Source organism: Apiospora hydei (genome assembly GCF_038363865.1).
Source record: "Apiospora hydei strain CBS 114990 chromosome Unknown utg000005l_segment0_segment0, whole genome shotgun sequence".
NCBI classification, from domain to species: Eukaryota; Fungi; Ascomycota; class Sordariomycetes; order Amphisphaeriales; family Apiosporaceae; genus Apiospora; species Apiospora hydei.
The window spans coordinates 1,386,764-1,408,194 of record NW_027117364.1 but is presented as its reverse complement, the minus strand read 5'-3'; the positions used below and the strand labels follow the sequence as shown (position 1 = coordinate 1,408,194).

At 53.4% G+C, this 21,431-nt stretch overlaps 6 protein-coding genes across 6 annotated transcripts; 4 read left to right on the top strand and 2 right to left on the bottom strand.

Annotated features, from left to right (window-relative positions):
- Window positions 1-1,170: 1,170 nt before the first annotated feature.
- PG997_005911 (ubiquitin carboxyl-terminal hydrolase) lies at window positions 1,171-4,304 on the bottom strand (the record flags this gene model as incomplete). The annotated part of the gene is made up of 2 exons (XM_066810226.1): window positions 1,171-2,136; window positions 2,190-4,304. The coding sequence occupies 2 exons, from the start codon at window positions 4,302-4,304 to the stop codon at window positions 1,171-1,173; spliced, it is 3,081 nt and encodes a 1,026-aa protein (XP_066669149.1).
- A 1,246-nt stretch (window positions 4,305-5,550) lies between these two features.
- PG997_005910 (uncharacterized protein) lies at window positions 5,551-7,937 on the top strand (the record flags this gene model as incomplete). The annotated part of the gene is made up of 4 exons (XM_066810225.1): window positions 5,551-5,627; window positions 5,694-5,826; window positions 5,885-6,965; window positions 7,015-7,937. 4 exons carry the CDS (start codon window positions 5,551-5,553, stop codon window positions 7,935-7,937), a joined length of 2,214 nt encoding a protein of 737 aa, XP_066669148.1.
- A 694-nt stretch (window positions 7,938-8,631) lies between these two features.
- PG997_005909 (uncharacterized protein) lies at window positions 8,632-11,373 on the top strand (the record flags this gene model as incomplete). Its single annotated transcript, XM_066810224.1, has 6 exons — window positions 8,632-8,743; window positions 8,806-9,009; window positions 9,204-9,869; window positions 9,927-10,118; window positions 10,170-10,762; window positions 10,906-11,373. 6 exons carry the CDS (start codon window positions 8,632-8,634, stop codon window positions 11,371-11,373), a joined length of 2,235 nt encoding a protein of 744 aa, XP_066669147.1.
- A 1,975-nt stretch (window positions 11,374-13,348) lies between these two features.
- Window positions 13,349-15,565, top strand: PG997_005908 (uncharacterized protein; the record flags this gene model as incomplete). The annotated part of the gene is made up of 4 exons (XM_066810223.1): window positions 13,349-13,486; window positions 13,575-13,759; window positions 13,834-15,322; window positions 15,380-15,565. The coding sequence occupies 4 exons, from the start codon at window positions 13,349-13,351 to the stop codon at window positions 15,563-15,565; spliced, it is 1,998 nt and encodes a 665-aa protein (XP_066669146.1).
- A 2,446-nt stretch (window positions 15,566-18,011) lies between these two features.
- PG997_005907 (alpha/beta-hydrolase) lies at window positions 18,012-18,985 on the top strand (the record flags this gene model as incomplete). Its single annotated transcript, XM_066810222.1, has 2 exons — window positions 18,012-18,170; window positions 18,263-18,985. 2 exons carry the CDS (start codon window positions 18,012-18,014, stop codon window positions 18,983-18,985), a joined length of 882 nt encoding a protein of 293 aa, XP_066669145.1.
- Window positions 18,986-19,199: 214 nt separating this feature from the next.
- PG997_005906 (major facilitator superfamily transporter) lies at window positions 19,200-21,268 on the bottom strand (the record flags this gene model as incomplete). The annotated part of the gene is made up of 8 exons (XM_066810221.1): window positions 19,200-19,928; window positions 19,994-20,223; window positions 20,276-20,302; window positions 20,414-20,521; window positions 20,575-20,593; window positions 20,657-20,824; window positions 20,924-21,025; window positions 21,101-21,268. The coding sequence occupies 8 exons, from the start codon at window positions 21,266-21,268 to the stop codon at window positions 19,200-19,202; spliced, it is 1,551 nt and encodes a 516-aa protein (XP_066669144.1).
- Between the last annotated feature and the right edge of the window lie 163 nt (window positions 21,269-21,431).

The window sequence follows — 21,431 nt, the reverse complement described above, 5'->3', positions numbered from 1 at the left end:
GACAGACTGGCGTGATGTCACAAGCAACTCGTCGACCTCAAAACCTCGGGATGTACGCCAAGCCCACTTTTGCTTTTTCGCTGGCTGCGCGGGAACGGAGCCGACTCCAAAAGTCCTGGATGGAGCAAAGTCCAAAGGAGCAGATCAAATTGATGTCTTGGGGTTGTGAATTACAGGTTAGCCCGCGTGTCCAGGGTCAGGGGTGCTTGGTCCCTTTCAATCAAGCTTGCGGGATGTAACCCAATTGAAATTAAGTCCAATCTCAGAACCCACGGCGCATCGTCTTCATTGTCTCAGCACAAGCATCGTCATATGACACCGATGCCAGGTACATGATGTAGGCACACCTGAACCGAGCAGTGACGTGGTCCTGCAGTAGTACCGATCCGTAGGGCTGAACAGACTGCCGCGGTTTGGGTTGGGGACCTTGGGGTTGGGGCTGATGGGACGGACGACGGGCGGCACTTACTTCAAACGGAAACCCAGTCAGTCAATCTTTCGATATTAGCGGAGGTCGGCTCGGGTCCGTCGGCCTGTCACCTGTCGCTCCCTTTCAGCTGATATTGCGATGCAACGTCCGCGAATCAATAATCGGATTCAGATTCGGATAGGAGAAACTCCAAGAGGGCTAGGATGCAGGAACAAGTCTCTCTTATATGCGTGCCCAAATAAGGGGCATTGGTACGCCACAACCCCCTTTCCCCCTCCAAACGACAAGCGCATCCTTCTGACAGTCGACGCCTCTGCCGGTGCCAGTTTGATAGCCCCCTCACGTGCCGCCCTAGTTGGGTCGGCCACATATGCCGGACAGGCGTGGCCTGAGCTACATACCTAGGATAGGTGCCGAAAACTCAATTATTACCGAGGCCTGCTCACCCTGCCGCAGTGGCGCCCGCTGCCCACTGATGATCAATGCATCTTACGCAGTCCTGGAATAAGTAGCGAGAGAGGTTGGAAATTTGGCGTGTATTTGTGGTATAGAGATAAGAACCCCTTCTGACGATATCTAGTTTGGCCCAGCCACCTTCCAGGGCCCAACACCCATTTCCTACAAATGCCGCCCAGATGCATTATAGTATATGGTGATCTCCTCTAATAGGTAACAAAGATATGATCTCTTACGAATAACCACGCGGCCTTGTTTACCCCACCTGCGTCAGACCATGCCATCTATTGCATTCCATCCGGTGGTGTAGCATAGTCCCAATCGACGTCCTTCCGCTTATAGAAAAGCATCAGGGGATCAAAGTTAGTCGAGCGGTTGAACCAAATCTTCTTCAACTCATCAAGTGTTCTCAGTGTAACATCGGAATCGTTGCATTCGAACCAGGTCTGGTCTGGCCCATGTCGGACATAGGAGACATAATGACCCGAGTTCAAATTAGTGCCTCTATGAGAAATAACACCGTAAAGTTCGTATTTCGCTTCTCCGCTAAAGCCGTCGCGACTTATGCCGGTCTTCCCGAATTCGGGCGACAGGTACTCGGTGAGATCGAGGTTGTCAACTTCAAACTGTAACGCACGCGTTGATTTCCGGATTCCTTGTTCTTGTATTTCGCGTATGAGCCGTATGTACAAGAGCCGTGGTAGACGGATGAAATGGCGAGTCTTTGTCTTGCTAAGGTGTTTTAGCCCTCCTTGAACGGTACAATCAAAGCCCGTCGGGGGTCCGGGCACCCTTTCTTGCATGAAAGGTCCTCCATTCTTGAGGAGTTGATCAAGATTTCCAGGTGTGTCCGGGTCCTGCCCCTCGGGAAGGACGGGAACCGTCAGGTGGTACTCCCATTCAAACACCTCCGTTATCGCGTCACATCCAACGAAGTCGCATTCGGTGGTGGATACTGTTCCAAGTCCAAAGTGCTCTTGAATAATAGATTGGTTACCAGCAGAGTATCCATTCCAGGATTCTTGGATCAGTTCCCTTGTTGAAGGAACGGGTTGGCCATTTTTCTCGTAAGGTGCTCTTGGCTGGGTGACATTGCCGATTGTGGGTGTCCCTCGGACACGATTGGTCTCTTCGACCAGTTGTATGAAAATGAAAGCAAGATACTCCGAAGGATCATGCTGGTTTTGGTCCCCAAACTTCAAAGACGTGTTGTTGACCCTGTAGCCCTCATGGCGTGAGAAACTATAGTTCTGAGCCACTGTCAGCTGTCTGGGTTTCAACATATCGCCGTTGCATCACTTACCAGTAACGTGGTTGGTTTTAATGTTACGAATTTCTTTCCACACAGCCATTGGATGAGATTTCCCAAGATCCGTGCCATCAGTTGAGGGTCTTTCGCTCCTCCCGGTGTCCAATTCCCTGGCCAATCCTTGTTTGTGAACTCTGAAGAAAAGCCGGGAGAAGCTAAGAGGCACTGGATCAGGGAATTGGCATAGCACTTGTTCATTGGATTCACAAGACCAGTAGGTTTGCTATTAGAGGCGACAGGACGGGCTGACTTTGCGAAAACGACATCTGAAGCGGGCTCTCTCGAAGATACACCACTATAGCTTGTCCGTGGGAGAGCGGGTGCGGGTCGGGTAGGGGGTGCAGGCGGCAGTTCATTCTCGAACGCGTTACTCCTCTTCCCCTGATGGTCGTGCAACGCTGCCCCATTGAAGTCTGAGGACATGGATTCCTGATGTTCCCCGATGGCAGGAAATCGCCGAAGGAAGTCGTTTGTCGACGTGATGTAATCGACTTGGTTCCGCGCCGCGGCTTCCTTCCATGTCTTGATCTCGTCGGCGGCCAACGTCTTGACGCCCGTCTTCGATGCTTGCAGTACCCGGGGATGGAGGTGCTGCGTAGCGGTGTTCGTTTTGGACTCCCTCAGCGACTGGGGCCCGAACAGGTCGACCCAGCCGTCAATACCGCCGCCAAGTAGTTTTGGCGGACGTCGCAATTTGATCGGGTAATCGAAATGAACCAGTGCTTGGTATAGAGTATATAACGCCATTTCCTCTGAAACCTCCGATGGACGCTTCGGCATAGAGGAAGAACTTTGGTCATAGAAGACAACAAGGTCGAACTGCGCGCGACTCTCAAAGGCTTGCATCTCCTCGTCAGGGGCGATGCCTAGGCTGTCCTCGATTTGACTGGCGGAAACTCCCCCGCGGGCGAGTACCGAGGGCTCTATACATACCGTGGTCTGGGCAAAAATATGACCCTCATCGTAGTCTTCCCTACTTCGCACATCGATCAACATTAAGCGAATTGCGGTAGAGCCGTGGCTCATGTAGTCTTTCAATTCCTCTGGCGTGATAGTTTCGCTATCGGAAATATGGGACTTAACAGTCGCTGAAGATGACAGCGTGCCTTCGCCCAAAGCATGGGCTGGAACGAAAACCTCGCTGATTGTAGGTCTAGCAGGAATATCTATTGAATTCCGCGCTGATGAAGGAACCGAGTTGATGGAATTTGTCCTGCTGAACATGCCTCTTGGAGTGCTCGATGGTAGGTTAGCCGTCTCACTCGAAACGGTACCCCTTGCAGGGCTGTAGATGGCGTCGGGAAGCTTTGGCATCGATGGTACGGTGCTGTCGATCTTCGGCAATTGTCGCTGATCCGCCCCAGCGTTAACGAATGGCGATGAAGTGGGCGATCCACTGGAGGGGACTTGAGGATCTCGTAGTCTTGCGAAGCGATTCAGAAGCTCTTGAGAGCCGGGCTTCACCGAGGAATTAATCGCGTTCCCATGGAGAGCCTGGGGCTTCGGCTGTACTGCTGGTTTTGTCTTACTGGCAGGAACAAACTGTTTATCTGCCGCCTGCCTGGTCTGACCAAGACCCCCCAACTGGATTCCATTTGCACTAGTGCTTCGCATATGAGAAGGCACAGCAGAGGGCACGCTGGGAAGTGCTGGGAGTGCTGCTGAACCAGACCCTTTCTGGGGTTGCACTCCGCTCCTCCTGTTGTCCTCTTTGATGTCGTCCTTGATTTTGTCAAATGTAGCGCAGTGGTTGGTAATATTGCTCTTGAGAGCATTGTATAGACGAGTCAAGTCGCCGTTCCCGCTTTTGAGCGAGGGGTAGTCTTTATGCTTGGGGATCTTGTCGACAGCGATAGTGAAAGCAGTAATGAACTCTTGGAGAGCCAAGTCGGGACGTCGGAAATCGTTGTAGGTGATGGCTTGTCGCATGTGCTTGTCGCCTACCTCGAGGAACTTGCGTAAAGGGGTGTGGGGGTTCAAGTTCACGGCGACCGATGTGAGGTCGTCTATATGTGGTAGAGGGCCCTTCCGGCCGCCGCGGCCATTGGCCGAGGGCGGCGTTGCGAAGCCATTGGCGCGGGATGCGATAGACGCTGAGGCGCTAGGCATGGTGTTGGTAGTGATGTCGTCGGATGTGTCCAAGTCTGCCTTATGCGAGTGGCATGTCGCAAATGTTGGGCGAAGTTAAGGCAACGAGTCTCTGGTCCGAAGCCAGCAGCAGGAACTACGTATCGCCTTGGTGGTGAGGGTACGCATCGGAATGGAGCGGCATTCTTTGAGAAAGACAAAGCGGAAATGTGATCGTGAGAGGCTGACGCACAAAGCCGCGGGTGACTCAATACAAGTATGAATGCAGTCAAGGAAACGCTCTAAGCAGCTGTGAACAGCAAGGACGATGCATGCCAACAATGCTTCGGGAAAGGTAGCTCGGGATTTGTGCGAATCGAATGCCTGCCCAGATTATTCTACCATCAACAAAGACAAGTCGACGTTCGTGGCCAGCGCTGAGCGCTGACGTCTCGTGGGCTCGGCGGAGCACAGCACAGCACAGCACAGCGGCGAAACGGTCCCTTGGGCATCCGTCATTGGGTACGCTGGCGGGGACAGCTAGAGCGCGATCTACCTAGGTAGAGCCCAACCCTGGCTGGGTAAAGTGCGTCACGTAGGTAGGTTCAAATAGTTGGGTCCTCTACCTAGCCACACCTCTCAATGTTACTTACTTATTAATAATACATGCACGTACTGCCAGAGTATGGTGAGCTGCCTCTTCAGATATCCAGGTACCATATGCATCAAATGAGGGATTGGGTGCCAACAATTGACGGAATCCTTTTCTGGCCACTGGTATAAGGTTTCAATTGGTTCTAAATGCAACATCTTCGTGGCTGGAGGCTTTCAGGATTGTAGGTAGCCAAATTCTAAACGTGTACAAGGGGGTACCGTGGTGTTGTAGTGGTAGCCTTGGGTAAAGTGGTGAGCCACCGAGTCACAGGGGCGGGGGAGCCAAGAGCTTCAATGTTGGAGCTAGGTACCTGCCACCACTGCGCAGCAGCATCCTTCAATGTTACATCTTAAAGTACGCGTATCCATTTCAAGCTGGCCAGCTCCTTCATGTGGCTGCCTTGCATCAAGATCAGGAACCCAAATTGCGCAACCTCCTCAGTCTGATCCATCCTCTTCAATTTGCTGTGCAATCAGAAAGTAGCTCATCTTCAACATTCTACCTCACGTTAGAGACTATTCAAGCGTCACATATTCTTATCACGCTCACTCTGTGCGATAGGCGACAGCCTCCGGATTCCTGGCCGATCACTACGCACGCCTCAGCACCATCGACCGAAGAGCTTCTTGCAAGATGATGGGAGGTTGGTGGTCGTCCTCGACCAATACCGCCTTGGATGAGCAGATCGACAAAGCAACCAGCAGTAGCTTGTAAGATCATGTTCCAATACAAGCCCCGGCAACGCTTGCTGCGACTAACCGCACCATGGCCCATAGGGAGGATATCCCGCTCAATCTCGAGATTTCTGATGTCATCAGATCCAAGACAGTCCAGCCCAAAGAAGCCATGCGCTCCTTGAAGAAGCGCATAGGCAACAAAAATCCCAATACACAGCTGAGCGCGCTTAACGTGAGACCGCCGGCACGATTAAGCAAACTAGAACGGCACCACTAATACGTTGGGATAGTTGACGGATACCTGTGTCAAGAATGGCGGCTCCCACTTCCTCGTTGAGATTGCGTCCCGCGAGTTTATGGACAACCTCGTATCTCTCCTGCACGCTGTTGGCCCCGCCGCTGTCAACCATGATGTACGGGGGAAGATTCTGGAGTTGATTCAATCATGGGCTGCCGCCACCGAGAACCGATACGAACTCAAATACATTGACGAGATATACAAATCGCTGCAACGGGAGGGCTATCAGTTTCCTCCCAGGGTGACTGTCGCCAGCAGTATGATAGACAGTAGCGCACCGCCCGAGTGGATCGATTCCGATGTCTGTATGCGGTGCCGGACCCCGTTCACCTTCACGAATCGCAAACATCATTGCCGTAATTGCGGAAACTGCTTCGACCAGCAATGCTCCACCAAGACGCTTCCTCTTCCGCATCTGGGGATCATGCAACCAGTTCGTGTTGATGATGGATGCTACGCCAAACTGACCGACAGGCCCGGCAAAGGAGCACCCAACCTGAGCCAGGAGCGATCGCCCACGAGTCCTTCGTTCCCCCATAAAGATCGAAGCGCGTCAATCATGCAGCCTCGAAATGCGCGTGTCGATGATGCCTTCGACGAGGACCTCAAGAAGGCATTGGCAATGAGTTTGGAAGAAGTGCAGAATCACTCTGCGCTAGGAAAAGGATATGTGCCGAACACGACGAATACGAACCAGGCCAAAAGCCATGCTCCCGAGCCGCCGACAAGCAAAGCAGCTGAGGAGGAAGATGATGATTTGAAAGCTGCCATAGCTGCGTCGCTTGCCGACATGGAAGAACAGAAGAAGAGGCATGCCGCGGCGCTCAAAGAACAGGCCAACAGCAGCCAACCAGCAGCGGCTGGTGCGCCATTCGTTCTGCCCAGGAATGATTATGAGTTGTCCCCTGTCGAAGCCGAGAACATCAACCTGTTTTCCACGCTGGTGGATCGGCTACAAACACAACCACCCGGTACCATCCTCAGAGAACCCCAGATACAGGAGCTCTACGATTCCATTGGCGCCTTGAGACCGAAACTTGCACGGACCTACGGCGAAACCATGAGCAAGCACGGTAAGTACATCGCATACGGACAGGGCAACCAGAATGCTAATTCAGTTAGATACGTTGCTTGACCTCCATGCCAAACTCTCGACCGTGGTGCGCTATTATGATCGCATGCTGGAAGAAAGATTATCGAAGACCTACAGTCAGCACAGCATTGGTGGCTACAACCTGCCCACTCCCCGCCAAAGCTCCGGCGCATATCCACCAATGCATCCCAACACACCCAATCATGCCGGACCTGCTGAGAGCTTCTATACCGGAGAACAGGCGGATTATACCCGAGGGCCACCAGGACACAGCTATGGCCAACATCCAAGTCAGACAACCCAGCCACAGCAATTTTTCGGTTACGATAAACGCGCTTCACTGTCCATGCCACCCGTCCAATACCCACAACAGACTATCCAGCGAAGCGAGAGCTGGCAGAGTCAGGGTCAGGCTCCCGCTCCGTCTGCCCCGACTCAATTCAGTAGCTCCGGTTATGGGCCCAATGAGCAGGCAATGCAGACCAGCCATACTCTCTCACACGCCGCGCCATCGCAGCCTGGGGTCAACAGGGGCCCCGATCCCGGCACAACTTCCATTGCCGATCCCAATGCTGCATTCTACTACGCCAACAATCAGCAGCAAGATCACGACCGTCAAACACCTAGCCTACCAGGTGACTCTGCCCCTTCGCCATATCCCAATCTACAGCAACCTGCCGGCTATAGCATACAGTCTGTCCCGCCTACGCCGGCATCAGTTCCGGCTCAACCATCTCAGCCTAGTCAACCGCAGCAGCAATATCAAGCGCCGTTGCCACAGCACCAACAGCAGCAGCCCCCATACTGGCAACAACAGCCTGCAGGCCAGGGGCCACAATCATACCAGCCCCCAAATCCTGCTTATCCTGGCTACACGCAGGAAACTTTTCCGTCGGCCCCACATCATACACCCCAACAGCCCGCGGTGGAGGAAAGCCTGATCGATCTGTAGTCTTTGCAGATTTTACTGTGGCACGTTTGGCGTTAGGGTCAGGAGACATGCGTCCTTTTGGCATAGGAGGGAATGCCCCTATTCTATGAGACAGTTTGTACAATTCTAATTACCACCATGGTTCCCGGGAGTGATTTGTCCATAGTGAATGAGAGAGCTTGCATGCAGGACAACGAGTTTCATCCAACATTAAGAGTGATGTGACATACCCCATAAAGATTTGTTTCCCTGACGTACTTGGTAAAGGTCATTTTCATCTGATGAGCTGGAACCTGGCCTATTTTCAATACGAACTGGCATTCCACAAGATGCTCGCAGACAAGGACTGGCTGTTTTATACTGTCAGAGTAGCCTTTTATTTATTGATATGATTCCCAGACTAAAGCAGTGACGTCATTGTTTTGGGCCTGTCAATCTGGCGAACAATTAACAAAGAAGCTACGATTGCCCCGCTATCAGGTAACAATTCACCTGGGCAGTACCCCGCCATTTTCAGCCCTCCAGAGCTTCAATGACGGCCTGGCTGATTTTAGAGGAAGTGTGACTAACCCGTTTTTTCCTCCTCGGATACGCGACACGCATAACTATTCGCAGATCACATACGCACACACCAAACACATTTCCAAGTTGAGAAAGCCTTGTACACTCTACGCTACAACGCGCTCATTGTGCGGCCTGACCGAGGCGGATCAAGATGTCGCGCCACCAAGCATATCGGAACTACGACTACGAGAATGATCTCGACGAGTATGACGGCGAAGAGGCTTACGGGGAGGAGGAGGAGGAGCTAAGCCCAGAGGACAAAGGTATTCTTCGTCTGCTTTGCAACCAACCTGTGTCAAACTATCCGATGCTGACCCGGATTCAGCACAAATGGAAGCAGGGACGATCCAAGTGCGAGATGCTCTCGGCCCGCAAGCCTCGAAAGTGACCACGGCGCAAATTCAGGAGGCTTTATGGCACTACTTCTACGATATCGACAAGTCCGTGGCGTACCTCGTCACCAAGCACATCGCATCGCCTGCGCCCAAGGCCGCTAAATCTGCTCCGATGCAGAAGAACAAGGGGGAAGGTGAGTCAAAAGTGCAGTTTTCTTCACCAATGCCCTATGGTATACTTGGCCTGGCGAAGTCGTCACTGGAGCAGATCCTTACGAGTGCATGCGCGTATGGAGGAAATGCGTTGGCACACACCTCAAGGTCGGTGACAGGCTTATATTTGGGCTCCCCTTAAGGATCACGACTGGCCAAGCTGACTCTTGAGAAGTCGCACATGGAACCTATCAAACCTCTAAACACTTTTCATTCGCGGATTTCTTCAACGACATGCCTTGGGGAAATATCCCCAAGCACCGCGAGGCTACCTTCATCGCGCCTCTGTACCCTCGTGGCGGATTGCTTGGTGGAGCAGGTACTCCCGGGAAGCCATCCAAGTTGCAACAGCTGGCTTTGGCGCGTAAGAAGAAAGCCGAGGAACAAAAGGCCGGGAACGCGGATCAAGATGTGCAAGGCACTACTACCCAGATGAGCCAACTTTCGGTCGGCCAGGACATCGGTGCCAACGAGGCGGCGAAGTCCCCTCTCATCATGAGTTCTTCCGAGCCAGACTCCACTCCTTTGTCAAGAAAGCCAGGACTTGGGACTCTGTTGGCGGATCGAAAGAGGAAGGTTGGCGACCTAGGCCAGGTGGAAATTCCACCCATGGCGAAGCCGTCCCCTGAACCATCGGTCAAATCACCCGATGAAGTGCCTGCCCCTGAACCGGCCATCCCATCTGCATTTGCACAAACTCTGGTTGGATCTGCTCCAGCTACCCCCAAGCCTATACCAAGAACTTCCTATCAGCTCCCATACATGGCTTTCACATCATCTGTATCTGAAGCTTTCTCGGGCCCAAGTCCAGACGATGTTGTACTGTCCGCGCAGGCCAAAGGTTCGCTTTTGGGAACAAGGAAGACTGATGAACAGAAAAACTAACTCGAACGAATAGCCAGTAACAAGAAGCTTGCCAGCAGTTCGTCCAAGAAGACTGGCGGCCACGACGCCAAGGTGGATCAAGCTTCTGAGGGCGTGAAAGCCATGAATGTCGATGACACACCGCTGCCAAAGAGCAAAAACCTCGATGTATTGAAAGAATACAAGAACTCAAAAGCCAAGAAGAGTGTCAGTTTTGTTGTTGTTGGTAAGTAGCGCAGTCTGTTGTCTGTTTTGTCCTACACACTGACAAGACCAGGACACGTGGATGCCGGTAAAAGCACCCTGATGGGACGTTTATTACTGGATCTCAAAGTCGTCGATCAAAGGACGATTGACAAATATCGCAAAGAGGCAGAGTCCATGGGAAAATCCTCATTTGCATTGGCCTGGGTACTGGATCAGCGTGTCGAAGAGCGGTCCCGCGGTGTAACAATAGACATTGCAACCAACAGGTTCGAGACCGAAGCAACATCTTTCACAATCTTAGATGCACCGGGCCACCGCGACTTCATCCCCAACATGATTGCAGGTGCAAGCCAGGCGGACTTTGCGGTACTGGTTGTCGACGCTTCCACTGGTGCCTTCGAGGCGGGCTTGAAAGGCCAGACCCGAGAACATGCTCTCCTCATACGAAGTATGGGTGTATCCCGGGTCATTGTCGCCGTCAACAAACTCGATACTGTGGGCTGGTCCCAGGAGCGGTTTGATGAAATCTCACAGCAAGTCTCGGGGTTCTTGGTTGCAACCAACTTTCAGCTCAAGAACGTCAGTTTCGTGCCTGTATCTGGTCTTCGCGGAGACAACATGGTGCACAAGTCGGAAGATTCGGCCGCCAATTGGTACACGGGGGTACCCTAATCCAAGAACTCGAGAAGTCACAACCCTTGGCACGAGCTCTTGACAAACCTCTCCGAATGACGATTTCTGAGGTTTTCAAAACCACACAAAGCCCCCTATCCGTAGCTGGAAGGGTTGATGCTGGATCCTTGCAGATGGGCGACGCACTCTTGATCCAACCCAGCGGCGAAAAGGCTTATGTCAAATCACTCGAGGTTGACTCGGAACCTGTTGAATGGGCAGTAGCGGGCCAGAGTACTGTCATTCATCTTACCCATATCGATCCCATTCATATTCGTGTGGGCGATATTGTGTGCGATCTCAAGCAGCCCATCAGCTGCATCGACACATTCACAATCAAGGCCTTGGCCTTTGACGTGCTGATGCCAATGCAAGTCGACGTCCACCGAGGACGGTTACACGCGGCAGGGCAGATCTTGGAGATGCCCGCGACCTTAGATAAGGTCAAAGGCACAGTGCTCAAGAAGAAGCCCAAGGTGGTGAAGCCGGGCAACATTGCAAGGGTGGTAGTCAAGCTGAGCGACAAGATGCCGCTGGAGGCAGGGCAAAGAATTGTGTTGAGGAGCAACGGTGAAACGATAGCTGCCGGGCTCTTGGAGTAGAGCATTCGTCTTTTCCCTCTGTAGAAAGCAGGCATACTCATTTACCTCAGCATGTATCTATCCACTTGCTAAGTACCATGTCTTGGTGATATCCTAGCCATGGCCTGCCTAGGTTTGCAGTTTACATTCGTGTGTTGATTGTGGTCGAAATAGAGTCACTTGGGTCGTGTGGTATCAAGAAATCCTGCGGCGGAGTTGAGAACAGCCACGACAGCTATAATTAGAAGAGTGGTCCCTGTCCCTTGGAAGAGTAGCGCCTTGGTCCTTAGATGGGCAGCAGTAAGCAGTCCGGGCTGCCAGGGACGTTTAGACAACAGCTGCAAACAGATACATACATATGCTCGAAGCCAGACTGTGGGGATAGTCTTGTGGACGATACGGCCAATCCGGACAGGCTAAAGTGGCAGGCTGGAAGGTCTCGCAACAGATCGAGTAAAAGGACAGATTGAGGCTCTTCGCAGGTGGCGGCAGGGCGGGACGGACGGACTAGGCACTTGGCCCGGCGCGCAGCTCGGTCAGCGGGTGGGCAAGTTACGGTGTGAATGCCAATCGGCTCGTCGGCCAGGCTTGGGCAACGGGCAAAGATGGTCCGCCTGGAACTAGGATCAATATGCATCATCTTTGTGAGTTCTGTCCTACATAAAACACTACTAACATGGTGGATGTAGGTCATCCTCCTCCAGGCACCAGGCTGCCAACCCACCAGGGGGCAAAGAGGACAGCAAATGCGAACAAAGAAAGATGGAAGGGGAGTGGAGTTGCATTACCGGAGCCAGCCCAGGAGAGCCCCGCAATGGCAAAGAAAGGCGCGGGTGGTGGGTGGAAATGTAGCTTCTTCGAGAATGTGCTACCTACAGCTGCGGAGAAATAGTGATGATCCGTGACTCAAGATGGTAGTCAATGTCTATTACTTGTACCTTCTGTAGACCCTGTACGGAGTAAATACTGAGCTAAATGCATGCATAGATGTACTTGGCAGTAGGTAAAGTGCAACGTGTAATGTCCATACCATACATACTACGGGCCAAGATGAGATGCTGTTCAAATGTTGCTTGCATACAGGCGAGCGTAATAGATGAGCTGGTGCCTGAGCTAATCTGCGCACCTGCCGGATTGATTGATCTTGAGCAGGAGGTCACAAAGAGCTTAAAAGTTAAAATAGCATGGTGCTGGTGCTGGTGCCGGTGCTGCGTGCTGGTGTCTGTGTGCCTGTGCACTCACTTACTTACCTGCAAGCTGGCAACAACCGCAATTGATAGCAGACTTGCAGGGCTGATGTGACTGGACGGGGGTACATCCCGCCCTCACTTGATCAATTTGATGAATCTTTCTTCGTGTAGGTACGTATTCTTAGGTACTGTTATGTCAACAATAGAGGAATAATTCTCAACTAGACAAATTCAATACATGCCGTATACACCATTGCAGCCTCATTGCTCACTGCATACATATGCTGCATTCAATGTCAGACTGTCAATGTGTTACTTGTGGTCAACAACAACGTGGGAAATATTCACCTTCATCAGTCATGTTCGGCCAGTAACAGCAAGACCCCTCCATCCATCAAATTGAATTGCTGTCCCCACTTGGTCTGTGCTTGGCCAACCTTGCCAGCCAAAGTCCCCTACCTAGTGCCTAGCCCGCTAAGCCAGGCCTGCTAGTCCCAAAAATCTGGCCTTTTGGAAATCTGGCAACAACTGGACAAGTATTCACTTTGCAGGGCAGCACAGTCTTGAATCTCTACATAAGGGAATTCTCCAGAACTGTTGCGAACCTGTTCAACTCTTCTTCCCCCATCTCTCACTACTCCCCAGTGGTGCAAAAGACAGCAACACAACGACCACAGTCAGCTCGAGCTTCTACATGCTCAAGCCTTGATCGGTCTCTACCAACATTTCCCACTTACACATAACTTATCGCCGTTCTTCCCCTGCTTGTCGGCGGCTCCAAAATCACCCACACATATCCCCTTGCCATGTCGCGCAGCTCTCAGAGCTCGTGGGCCTTGGGCCTGGGCATGATCGCCTGGATCTGCCTTCTCTTCTCTCCCCTCGCATTCGTCCAGACGGTGCGCGCTGACGAGGTCTCGGAATATGGAACTGTTATCGGTATTGTAAGTTGAATTCTCTCCCTCCCCTTCTGGCTCCCGCCTGGAGTCTCCCCGCTGCTCATTCAGCATACTGACCCTTCCCCTTCTGCAGGATCTTGGTACTACCTACTCTTGTGTCGGTGTGATGCAAAAGGGCAAGGTCGAGATTCTCGTCAACGACCAAGGTAACCGAATCACCCCGTCATACGTCGCCTTCACCGAGGAGGAGCGTCTGGTCGGAGATGCTGCCAAGCAACAGGCTGCTGGCAACCCCTACAACACCATCTTTGACGTCAAGTAAGTTTTATTCTCCATGCGAGACGAAGAAACCTCGCCTCGGCGACATTGCCACTAACACGGCCTCTCTTCAGGCGTTTCATCGGTCGCAAGTTCGAGGAGAAGGAAGTCCAGACCGATCTGAAGCACTTCCCCTACAAGGTCGTCAACAAGTCCGGCAAGCCCGTTATCGAGGTCGCCGTTTCTGGTAGCAAGAAGCAGCTGACCCCCGAGGAGGTCTCTGCCGTCATTCTGGGCAAGATGAAGGAGGTCGCCGAGGCCTACTTGGGCAAGAAGGTCACCCACGCCGTCGTCACTGTCCCTGCCTACTTCAACGACAACCAGCGACAGGCCACCAAGGACGCCGGTGTTATTGCCGGTCTTAACGTCCTCCGTATCGTCAACGAGCCTACTGCTGCTGCTATCGCCTACGGTCTTGATAAGACTGGTGGCGAGCGCCACATCATTGTCTACGATCTCGGTGGTGGTACCTTCGATGTGTCCCTGCTGTCCATCGACGATGGTATCTTCGAGGTTCTGGCCACCGCTGGTGACACCCATCTCGGTGGTGAGGATTTCGACCAGCGTGTCATCAACCACTTCGCCAAGTCGTACAACAAGAAGAACAACGTCGATATCACCAAGGACCTCAAGGCCATGGGTAAGCTCAAGCGTGAAGCCGAGAAGGCCAAGCGAACTCTGTCTTCGCAGATGTCTACCCGTATCGAAATCGAGGCTTTCTTCGATGGCAAGGACTTCTCCGAGACCCTGACCCGCGCCAAGTTCGAGGAGCTCAACATGGATCTCTTCAAGCGCACTCTCAAGCCCGTCAAGCAGGTTCTCGATGACGCCAAGCTCAAGAAGGAGGAGATTGACGACATCGTCCTGGTCGGTGGTTCCACCCGTATCCCCAAGGTCCAGACTCTTCTCGAGGAGTTCTTTGCCGGCAAGAAGGCCAGCAAGGGTATCAACCCCGATGAGGCTGTTGCTTTCGGCGCTGCCGTCCAGGCCGGTGTTCTGTCTGGTGAGGAGGGTACTGAGGATATTGTCCTGATGGATGTCAACCCATTGACCCTTGGTATCGAGACCACCGGTGGAGTCATGACTAAGCTTATCCCCCGTAACACTGCCATTCCTACCCGCAAGAGCCAGATCTTCTCGACTGCTGCCGATAACCAGCCCGTCGTCCTGATCCAGGTCTTCGAGGGTGAGCGATCTATGACCAAGGACAACAACCTCCTGGGCAAGTTCGAGCTTACCGGCATTCCCCCGGCTCCTCGTGGCCAGCCCCAGATCGAGGTCTCTTTCGAGCTCGATGCCAACGGTATCCTCAAGGTCTCTGCCCACGACAAGGGCACTGGCAAGCAGGAGTCTATCACCATCACCAACGACAAGGGCCGTCTCACCCAGGATGAGATTGACCGCATGGTCGCCGAGGCCGAGAAGTACGCTGAGGAGGACAAGGCTACCCGCGAGCGCATTGAGGCCCGAAACGGTCTTGAGAACTACGCCTTCAACCTGAAGAACCAGGTCAACGACGAGGAGGGTCTCGGTGGCAAGATCGACGAGGAGGACAAGGAGACCGTAAGTTACACTGATTCCATCAACTATCATCCAGACTTGACACTAACATGATTGCAGATTATGGATGCCGTCAAGGAGGCCACTGACTGGCTCGACGAGAACGCCTCCTCGGCTACTGCTGAGGACTTCGAGGAGCAGAAGGAGAAGCTCTCGAACGTGGCTTACCCCATCACTTCCAAGCTGTACGGTGGCTCCGCCCCCGGTGGCGAGGACGATGAGCCCTCTGGTCACGACGAGCTCTAAGCTGCATTTGCATTGATAGATCTGCATTGTTACATACCCTGACCTAAACAAAAAAATAGAGAAAGTTCAGAACATTGCTCCTGAACCTTGCACGACAATGACCTGTGACAGTAGTTAATTCTAGTTCCATTGGCATATTCTTGGATGTGGCCTCGTATTGATTCTCATAGCTCGAAACGGCCAAGGTGTCTGGAAATTTACACACGTATATCTGTACATGTTCAGCGCTGGTTTGATCGCACGTCTCGGGCAGTGGACACGGTGACGCATATCATTGTGATTTCCTTGGACCATCTGTATAACGAAAAGGGGGCGATATCGACTGCTTCACCCCTTGGCCACCACTCGAAAGCCAGCAGGGTTGCGGCCCAGCTGATCATTGGGTGAGCTATGATAAACTCTGAATGGTCCATTAACCTCTGCCTAGAGGCATCCATGTACACGCGCAGGCGCCCCTGCGGCGGCGGCGATGGCGTAGTGGCAGAATGGCAGAGTGGAGGCGAAGACAGTATAACGATAAGACGAGCGTGCGGAGGATTGAGCAGGGGAATTGTAGCAAGCTCACGAGGCATCCCCGGTTTGGCCGAATCAGCCTCTCCTCTCAGGGCTTTCCATCGGAATATTATTGTGAGCTAGGGGTTGTAGTACAGCAACCCAACGGGGCTCTTCGTACGGTAGTTAGCGGATGTGTGTATCTTTCGTCCGTGTGCGTTAGGCAAGAGGCGGCGGCGAAGGTCGATGAGAAAGAGACGCTCTCTCTCTCTCTCTTTGGGTCTCTTGTCACGTGGATCTGGGCAGCGCTTCTCCAGTATCATGAGCAAGAAGGGTCGGGCTAAGGTTCGTCCACGAGTGCAGGTCGGGGCAGGACAGTCTGCGGCCCTAAAAGAACGAAAGCGTGTCGGCTAGGGAGGGTGTTGAAGTCGGGAGAAGAAGAGGGCGGTTCAGGCTTCCGTGGACAAGGTGGGTATATGATCGACATCTATGTTGAAATCGTGAACAAAGGAGGGACGAGTCGACGGCTTCACGCGGTTCACATGATTCCCCCTTAGTGAAAAGAAACGAGCATGTCTATTACGGCGTGGGCTGAAGCCGATCCCCAGTCCCCCTGGAGCGGGTGTTCCCTTTCTCGACCTGGTTGCGATGCGGTCCAGGCTTCTCCAGTGCTGCCGTCCAGTGCTGCCGGTCCCGGGACATGACGACAGCGACCAACCATCCGGCTGCGATGGCCGGAGATGGAAGTGTTGTCTCTCCCCTATCTTCTTTTCTGTCTTGCTACTTCTAGCCTGGGAGGGACACTCAGCCCAACTGCTGCTGCTGCGACTGACCAACTCCGTGTCGGATTAGGGAGATCTAGAACTGGGGGGGCTATACACGCACGGTCTTGGCATGTGAGATAGATGCCCCCAAGCCTTGGTATACGTCCGATTCGAGGGGCCAGCTCATTTGGCTTTTAACAGCAACAACTCCACCCCGGGAACGGCAGGCGGCACTTTGACAGGATGCGCGTATGCACGCTGCAAGCCCAATGGCACCCGGGAGAGGGTAATGTACTATCGATGCCGGTCACAATGTGGGGTGCATACACTATGTCTGGACGTCCATTGGCGCCTTTTTTTTTGTGTGTGTTCTATTTCCCATTTTCTTTATTTCGGGGTGGTAAGGCATGTCTGACAGGAGGGGAGGGAGGGGAGGCATCAGGTTGATTGCTGCCTCCAACGTCAGAGGCCACCACCTTGGCTGAGTTTGGACTGAAGGAGCTCCGGCTATATGTGAACATTTATTGATGGACGGGGGGTGGTCGTGGCTCAAGGGATATGGAGGTCGTGGCTGTAGTGCTGGCCTGTCTCCTGAATGCCCTCGTTTTCAAAGCTAAACTCGCTTAGCTGGATTGGGGGTTATGCGTCTGGCCAACCAAACAACCTACCTCGTTTTATTTACTCCAACTGCGAGCAAACGTGGAGAACCTTCAATGACATGCGAACAAGAGGCTGTCTTGTCCAGCAAGTAAGAAAAGGGAGAAGACAGGCAGTGCAACGCCATTGGGTCCAGAAGCCATATCAGCCAATTGGATTTACCCGGTAACTTGGCCACGACCTCCGTGCCGTCCCCAATCCAGCAAACGCTCCGAGTCTGCGACTCTTTTCAATTTGCGCCACGGGGTCGCGGCTGTTGATACCGGATCCCTTCGCGTAGCTTTTTTGGCGCTTGCATGAGGACGCATGAAGTGACCCAAGTAAGGGAGGTCCTATTTACGGACGATGAAGTCGGCAAACATCAATGCATGAGTATATATAGGAGCCCCCTTCGTCGAAAGGGAGAGAAACAGAAGCTCACAGGATCAGCACAGCATTAAAAAAAGGATAACTGTGGGAAGAAGAAGCCAGAAAAGAAGAAACGCAGAAACACAGAAAGAAGTCGGAGTAGCAAGAAGAAACACCAACACAAGATGTTGTTCCGTTCCCTCTTCGCCGCGGCCCTCGCGGCCACCACGACCATGGCCGCCTCCCTGCAGGCCGTCACCGGCTTCGGCACCAACCCGTCGCAGATCCAGATGTACATCTACGTCCCCGACAAGCTGGCCACCAAGCCCGCCATCGTCGTCGCCGTAAGTAAACCACCATCCCTCGTGTGTCGATAAAGGGAGGGGGACAGGGGTGGGGGGAGGCCAACTTGCTGACCCAAAGCCCTGACCGACAGCTCCACCCCTGCGGCGGCTCCGGCCAGCAGTGGTTCTCCGGCACGCGCCCGACAGTCCAGTACGCCGACCAGCTCGGCTTCATCCTCATCTACCCCTCGACCCCGCACATGTCCAACTGCTGGGACGTGCAGAACGCCGCGAGCCTGACGCACGGCGCCGGCGGCGACGCCGCCGGCATCGTCCAGATGGTCAACTACACGCTGACCAAGTACACAGCCGACCCCGAGCGCGTCTACGTCTTCGGCTCCTCCTCGGGCGGCATGATGACCAACGTCATCGCCGGCACCTACCCCGAGGTCTTCGCCGCCGGCTCCGCCACCTCCGGCACCGCCTTCGCCTGCTTCGCCGGCGCCCCCTCGGCCACCCCCTTCAGCCCCAACCAGACCTGCGCCCAGGGCCTGCAGCACACCCCCGCCGACTGGGGCAAGTTCGTCCGCAACGCCTACCCCGGCTACAGCGGCAAGCGCCCCCGCATGATGATCTGGCACGGCACCGGCGACGCCCTCGTCCGGCCCCAGTGCGCCCTCGAGGCCCTCAAGCAGTGGAGCGACGTCCTCGAGGTCCCCGACATGAAGACCGTCGCCAACGTGCCTGCCTCGCCCTACACCCAGTACCTCTACGGCGACGGCTCCAAGGTCGTCGGCTACATGGGCCAGGGCCTCGGCCACATGCCTGCCATCAACGACAAGGTCATGTTGACATTCTTTGGCCTCCTTTCGTGAGGAGGGCCTGAAATACCCCCACGAGAGAAATAGCATGGGGAACGATGGGCGGAAATAAGTGCACATAGTAGTGGTTCAGCTCCAACTGTATATCTCAGTATTCAACGCTCTGTATAAGGGTACCATCTGAATATATACCACTCGCTCTCTCTCCTTTCGTAAGCTTCCCGACCGTAAGTAAGCGTGTGCGACCACATGTAGACCGAATATCTCCTCAATGGCCTATGGCTTCTTTGGAAGCGAAAGTCTGATCCTTGTCAACGGCTATGGGAGCGACGTTTCCCTCCAGAGTATCTGCCGACTCTCCTTTCTTCAGGCCGAGTTGTCGGACGTCCCAGCCTTGGCTCTCCAAGTGAGCGCGGAAGTTGGCGTCTTCCTTGGCAATAGTATCCTGGCCAATCTCGGGGATGAGGAAGTAAACAAGCGCTGCAGACAACAGGCACAGGCTAGAGCTGACGTAGAAAGGATATTGGTTCTGCTTGGTCAAGTCATCACCGCCAGCTGCCTGGATGTAAGGGAAGACATAGGGTGCCAACGAAGGCACCGATCTTCCCACCGCTGCCGCGATGCCGTAGTACTGGCCTCGAACTCCGGTTGCGCACGTCTTGGAGGCCAGAAGACCGATGTTGTTTCCGGGACCCAATTCACCGAAGGACAAGAACAGACCGTAGACTACTGCAAACGCTCCGACGACACTAGGCTGGGCGAGCTTGGCATAACAGCCTGCCATGATAAAGCCGACAGTAGACTGTAGTGTAACTCCCAAGATCAAGGTCCATCGCGGCCCAAGCCTGTCACTCACAGGGGCACCCAGCATCGTGCCGGGGATGTAGAACAGCATGATGACAGTGTTCCATCCAAAAACCGTCGTGAAGGGGGCCGTGTCGCCATAGATACTGCCAAGAATTGGACTCGCGTACAGACTGAACGCGTAGGCAGAAAACTGGGCGTCCAAGGTCAGCCAAATTAACACACCGTAAAATCGATGGGAGCTTTGCATGAACTTACGTCATAGAGAAACCAGACGACGCTGATTATAAACAGTCGGAAGCCATAGTACTTGAGTACAAGCCAATAGGGAGTCTTGGTGTTCTTCATGGACTCGCGGCTGAACTCCTCGGGCTCTTTCAGCTTCAGACGGAGCAGGAACAGAACGAGGGGGAAGACGACGCCGATACCCAGAGGTGCTCGCCACATAGTTTCCAGGTGGTTGTTGTTACAAGCAGCAGCCACCACATCTAGATTTTGTTAGAATACCAAAGTCTCCGCGGTTTCTCTGATTCGACTTACAAGGCACGAAGGCACCAAAAACGAAGCCTATAATAGCCGCAAATTAGCATTCTTTCCACCGGTACTTTCTAATCCCCATAAAGCAGACCGTTTGCTTGGTCCGTCGTGGAAAGGGCGAGTGAAGGGTTGTCGTCTTACCCCAGTCAATCATACTGTTGGTGAACAGGATGAACCATGCATTGCGAGTGCCACTCTTCATCTCGCCGGTCGACTCAGCACAAGCGACACTTCCTGCTGGATATTCGCCTACAGAAACAATTAGTCGCACGCACTCTACCATGCCTCTAGGCTCACCTTACCTCCGATACCGATTCCAACCTGTCAGGTTCAGATTAGCCGCACAGTCTTGGGTGGTTCGGGCGGCTCGTTGCAGAAACTCACAAAAAAGCGCCATGCAGTCAAAATGTTGAACATGCCAATAGTTTCGCCATGCCAGTATGAAGCAGCAGCCAGAGCAGTGAAGATGATCAAGATCAGGGTCGAAACCAGGAGCGAGCCTGTCCTAGACCAGTGATCCGAGGTGTAGCCAAAGATGAGCATGCCGACTACCTTGAGAGACGCAGAGAACCAGTGTCAGCACTAGATTCGTGGTTTCACGTCCGTCCATATTTGAAAAAGGCGCAGGTGTTACCAGATCGCGAGACTTACTGTGCCAGCGAAAGCGATGTCATTGACGAAGTGCTTGGCGTTGGAGTTGTTCCACTCGTCGCCGTACATCTGTTTGAAGATGGGCGACACAGAGCCGATGACCTAAGCAACCAGAGACACGACATGTCAGCATTCCTGTTGACCGTCCACTAGGTAGGCGGTGTTGATTGCGCGCACATTGTTGACATATCCATCGGAGAACAGACCGGCGCCACAAGCGACGATGGGGAAGAGGGCGTGCCAGAATTTCTTGTTGTTGTCGACGGGAGGAGCTGCATCGCCGGCGCCATCGTGTGCGACAACCTGTTGCGGCACTTCGCCCTTCTTCTTTTTGAAGCCAAACATGTTGGCTAGCACGGCGAAATGGCGCAGCAAGCGGTGGTGGAAAAAAAAGAAAGGGAAAAAAAATGCTAGGTGAGCAGATTCGATTAGGTGGATGTTGCTGTAGGTCGTACGTAGGTGAAGATGAAGATGATGGCGATGGCGATGGCGATGGTGATGCTGAAGA